General features: G+C 33.2%; 1 protein-coding gene across 1 annotated transcript; it reads right to left on the bottom strand.

Moving 5' to 3' along the window:
- Window positions 1–1,148: 1,148 nt before the first annotated feature.
- On the bottom strand, window positions 1,149–4,454 carry AIP3 (ABI3-interacting protein 3). The gene is made up of 3 exons (XM_012999687.2): window positions 4,240–4,454; window positions 4,018–4,134; window positions 1,149–1,602 (listed from the first exon to the last, which is right to left on the bottom strand). Exons 1-3 carry the CDS (start codon window positions 4,246–4,248, stop codon window positions 1,342–1,344), a joined length of 387 nt encoding a protein of 128 aa, XP_012855141.1. The 5' UTR covers window positions 4,249–4,454; the 3' UTR covers window positions 1,149–1,341.
- Between the last annotated feature and the right edge of the window lie 1,242 nt (window positions 4,455–5,696).

The raw sequence follows: 5,696 nt of genomic DNA, 5'->3' as shown, positions 1-5,696 counted from the left end.
TGCATTAGGTTCTACAGACTAATGGTGTACAACTATAATCGTAGAATTTCTACTCGATTGTTGGAGACCACTTATAGATTCTATGTTGGTAGAATATATAGGATTTGGTGTGAAAAAAGTGAATGGAAAGGAGATAAAAAGAAAAAAAAAAAAAAAAAAAAGGGTTATTAGAGACCCTAAACATTTGACTACATTAAGGTGGACTCAGTCATTTTTTTAATATTAGTGAGACAACCACCCCCCCCCCCCCCCCCCCGGATTTATTAAAAAAAAATAATTAAAATTGTGCTTGACATGACTAATATATTCCTGAATAATTAAATCTCTTTAAATTTGTCATATATAAAACAAGCAAACCCTATTTTCACATTCTCTTTATTTCTCTTCTCCCCTCTCTCTCATTTCTCTCTCCAGCCGCCACCTCCATCTCCTTCCACGTCTGTGCCGCAACCGCCTCCACCTCTTCCACGACATCAGCCTATGGCCCTTGATATCGCCGATTGGATTGAATATCAAGAGGATGAGGGAGTTCGGTAGCCGGTCGAAGTGGTCGACTGACTCACGGTGGATTTTTCTACCTAGGTCTACCCGAATCGAACTCATTTATAGCAACAATTAACAATTCTCTGCAAGTAACTCAGCTATGTATTTTCTGTAATTTTACTATGAAATTTGTGTTAATTAGACAGCTTAGAAAATTTATTTGCATAGCTTAGTGACACAATTTTTTTTTAAGATAAGCTGAAGAAAACAATTTAAATCTCAGATGCATCCATCACCACCAACATTACTATTTGCCATCACTAAATAATTTTTCATATTTTTCTTTTTTGGTTTACATGATTATTAGGTTACAGTAAAGGAGGAGTATAACCAAAATCGTATGAGTGCGTATGTGTGTACGTAGGTGTGTGATACGTACGTGTACCTGTGTGGCAGAGTTTCGACGATGCCCGTTGTGGGAACTGAGATGGAACAAATTTGATAGAGTGCAGTAGGTTTGGACGGATCTAATGGAGTGCAGCTAGTTAGACGGGATGAAGGCGTGACTAAAAAAAAAGATGAGTTTCAGCAAATTACAAAAATTGGAATATTCTGATCCGAAAAAGTATTAGTGCACATGGGTGTTTAGCAAATTGCCCCTAAAGTTTTACAAATCACGTGGATCTAATCCTCGTTAAAAAACGGTTACAATTAAAATTGTTATATCTTTTACGTTTACAAGTTACAACAAAAAAAAAAGGAACATTTCATAGTTTTGATGCGTCTTAAAAGCTGATGGTTTTAACAGATATATAAAAGTTCAACAAAAGCAAAGACAAATAAACGAAAAAATTAACTCTAATCCTCCTCTAGATTGATCGAATCCTTAAATTTAGCATAGAGAATCTTCTTCAACGCAGCCATTTGAGCAACTATTGTTTCCTTCTCCTCTTCGAGTTTCTCCAAATTCTTGCTGGTTACCTTTTGCAACTCTTCAATCCTGCTTTCCACTTCGTCTTTCGGAACATGGGCAAACACCTCTCCTATTTGGAATCGAACAATCTCTTCGTCCGTAAGAATCAACTCATTGCTTGCATCTTCGAGATTTTCATTCGTTTCCTGCTCAAAATTCTCCTTCAATTGTAAAATTGGACAAGAGAAGCACAGGTTTTTGATATGATATGATACACAGAATGCCTAAAACGAGTATGATTAGAATTATTTCAATACAATTTATTAAATCAAATGCATCTTTCTTTTTAACAAAGACAGTCGACATAGATGCAACAAAAGTTCGAAACTTGAAAAAAATACATATATACAGCTAAAAAGAGAGAACTGAAAGAAAATACAGATGTTGGCCAATACCCAAATCGCACAATGACCGGCCACTATATATTGAATACTTTATTATCTGAAAAAGGAAAACCAGTCTTTTCAAAGAACAGGAATATAAAGAGAGGTAATTCTTTCTGTAGCTTGGTAACAAATCAAAAATACAAATTTATATTTCAAAATCTGAAGCGCTTATATCAATTTCATAATTCTCGAGTGGGTAACAACGGGATGTACTGGATATTTTCTTCATTAGTTAGAACTTAGAAAGACATTGACAGTTTGCAAAAACAGAACAAACAAGGCTAATTGTATAGTCAAACAATCTACATTGTTATCTTGTCATCGGAAATGCTAATCCGTCTGGAAGGAAGTCCTAGCAGAAATTATAAGACTCACTTAAATTACACAAAAGGAAAAGATTATATGTTGACGACTCTCCCACCACCATGCATAACATGCAACACCAAAAATATCTTCTCGGCGATATGATTTTCATACAAACAGAAAATAAATCAAATGAGGTAGGGTTACACAAGGCTACCGTAATAATGCCTCAAGTCCGAGGATTAATCATGTACTCGAGATCCTTATTTCGGAAAATAATTTTCCTGTGTCTGTATCTCATGTGTTTCAGTTTGGTAAGTTTGTTGTCCACGAAGACAAAAAAAAATTCCTTATTTTGGCAATAAGTGTATGACAATGACAAAAATAATTGATTCTTTCTGAGATATGATAATAGTTTCATTCAGTATCTTTATCTACATAGAAATAAACTCAAACACGATTAACTGATATCTCATTCGAGTTGTCATCTCTTAAATTTTAAGTCTGAACCTATTCAAATCTTGAAGGCATAAACTACGACCATGGAAAAAAACCAAAAAAAAATTAAATTAAATAAAAATTGCACCTTATACTAGAAGCTCCTTGCAATCGATTTACCGTATCTATATAGTCTAAGGTGGTGTTTGAAAAGATTTTAACAAAAGTAGAAGTTAGTGATTGTGAATTGCATGTGTTTGCAAAGAACTTTTATTATCAGCTTATTCTTGTCAAATGACTTAAATGCCTTGATAAAGTAAACAAACAAATAGCAAATGTACTTTACTCATAACCGGTATAACGTGTTTGTAATTCGATTGATTTACCATTTATGTATCCTATTTTTCACTACATTCATGATTCCTTTTACTAAAATTACAGCTTGGTTTAAGGAGGTCCTTTTAAAAGATAAAATATTAACTTATAACATTCAAACTACTTGTTAAGATTTAAATAAAATTTTATAAACAATTACTTGGGAAAAAAACACAGCTAAGTATCAGTCTTGTATTAGGATTTTACATAAATAAAGATAAGGTGTAATAAAGGTCAAATGAATTTAAAGGAAAAAAAAAGGCACAAATGTTCGATGTAGCTTTCAATTATTTGCAGAAGTACCATGAAACAGGAAAAAGCTAGTCCCTGTGTGCTTTTGGTATTATAGTGTAAAACCGATCGGATTTGAAATGACTCTAAATGGGAAGAGATATGAAATCGACCAAAATTGTACAAAAAAAACAACTACAAAGATTTGTTAATCGGATTTAAAACCCATTGTCAAATGACTCGGTCCAAACAATCCCAATGGATTTGTTATTACGGATTTGAATCCTTCCATCAAATCTTCAGATCCAAATGCACTCTAAGAGAAGCAAAAGCAAAAAAAAAAAAAAAAAAAAAAAAGGTTTTGCAAACACTGAAAAAACATCTGAGCCAAAAAAGCTCGTGAGTTGTTTTAAAAACTTTTTTGCAAAATACCAACTAAACCAAAACCTATTTGTTGAAATATAAAATCGAACATTCATCATCTAAACTCTGCCTATTATACATTTTCCAAAGTAATTAGAATGGATTGTGATCTCTCTTATCTCATAAAACCTCGAAAACACGAAAGTCTATGTAATTGACAGCCACTAAGATGCTACATAGCCCCACACACACACACATTATAAATTATTCATTTTCTGATATGGGCAAGTTATAAATTATTCATTTTTTTCCTACTATCACTCACTACTACTAATAATCCATTCCAGTTAAATCACTACAAGTACTAATTCTTTTACAATTTTTATTTTCCAAACAATATCAAGTTATGAAATCAAGCGGTGTAAAACAACACATTAAAAAGTAAATTTTTAATATTTTATTTACCTTGGCAGTCTTGATTTCATCGTCTAAATCGTGAAGGCGATTGTTCAATCTGCCAAACTTGTTGATATTCTGCTGATCTTCCCACGTCACTTCAGTCTCCGACGCAGATGATCCGGCCTTCATTTCCACACACAAAAGCCCCAAAAAAAAAAACAAACAAATTAAACTCAATACATAAAACCAAACTACATTGTTTGATGTGTGTGTTTGATTTTGACGCACCTGCTGCATTGATTTCGAAATTGAGGGATGAAAAGCAGAGAGGGTTTAGAGGAGTGAAGAGAAATCGAGGGAATTGAACTTTTGTGCCGAAGGAGAAGAATAAATCGAATTTTTTTAGTAGGCACCCTAAATAATGGTCAAATTTTGGGGCAACTCAGCAAAGCCGCTCGGTGAACGAGTAACTCGAACTCGAGCCCAATCTAAAGATCACACCCAAAAATATTCTCTCGACAGTGGGGTCAACATGTCACATACCTAATTTGCTCTCTCCTTAAAAGTGGGATCCACATTTAACACTCCCTAAGAGCAACTCCAATGGAGAGACATCAAAATGGAGCATTAAACATTCATTTGATACTTGATATAATACTTTGATACCTCTAGAAAAAAAATTCACTCCAACCAAAAGTATCAAATAGATTATCAAATTTTAAATACATGTATAATTATATTATTCAATGCCACGTGTCAAATAGTGGTAGGTTAATGGAGTGGTTACATTTTTGATACCTCATTTTCCAGGGAGTATTTTTTACATCTCGTGGTGGTTGAATATCAAAATAGTTCTCAGTTTAATGTCTCCCTTGGAGGAGATTTTTTTAATTTTGGAGCATCAAAGTGGTAGTTTTTTAATTTGATACCCCATTTAGTAACTCCATTGGAGTTGCTCTAAAAGAAGTGCTCTAGTACTACATATTTATATTCTTTAAAAATTGACTACACATGTTAAACAACAATATTCATGAATCAATATAGGGTCCTAAGATATATAAGTCCCTGGTGACAAATCTTATTAGAACTAAATGACAAATCTAAATAAAATTTGCTTCACATCCTTTATTAAAGTACATTCCGAAAAACCCCTCCACTCATAAATTCAAAATTACAACAGATTGTAAATATACTCTCATGAACTATGGTATTATTTGACATTTTTAAGTTTGCATCCAACATTTATTTTTTATTTTTACGTGGAACACGTTTTTTTTTTCTTTATTCGTATTTTTTCATTATGTAAAAATCTATTTTTTTCCCTTCTTTTCTATATATATTAAAAATTGTTATAAAATATTTTACAAACCCTTGAAACATAATCACATGACGAGATCATGTGTCACATGTAAAGAAGTAATTCTATTGGCGGAAGTATATGGTGTGAAAGTCCACCTGTCATAATACTCCTTCTTGGACGTAACACCATGTGCATAAGCTGCCTCGTTAAAAACCTTTGATGGAAAACTCAATGGGACAAAATCAGTCATAAGGGAAAAAGAGTGCAGCGCACCATTGCTCCTCCGGAAATCAACAATACAAACTTCTGGGGTGAGCTATCAATCTTGCTTCATATTGGCTCTTCTAATTCCAATGTTGTATACCAATTTTTCAAATGTAGAAGTTGGTAAGGACTTGGTAAATAAATCAGCAAGATTGTCACACGAGCGAATTTGTTGGACATC

The sequence above is a fragment of the Erythranthe guttata genome, chromosome 2 (genome assembly GCF_056151865.1).
Source record: "Erythranthe guttata isolate IM_541 chromosome 2, IM_541, whole genome shotgun sequence".
NCBI lineage: Eukaryota > Viridiplantae > Streptophyta > Magnoliopsida > Lamiales > Phrymaceae > Erythranthe > Erythranthe guttata.
The sequence above is the reverse complement of the archived record's forward strand: the minus strand, read 5'-3'. Positions and strand labels throughout refer to the sequence as shown.

Coding starts and splice junctions, on each gene's coding strand:
- AIP3 (XM_012999687.2), bottom strand. Junction 1,603..4,017: donor ATGAAATCAAGACTGCCAAG/GTAAATAAAATA, acceptor AATTTTGAGCAG/GAAACGAATGAAAATCTCGA.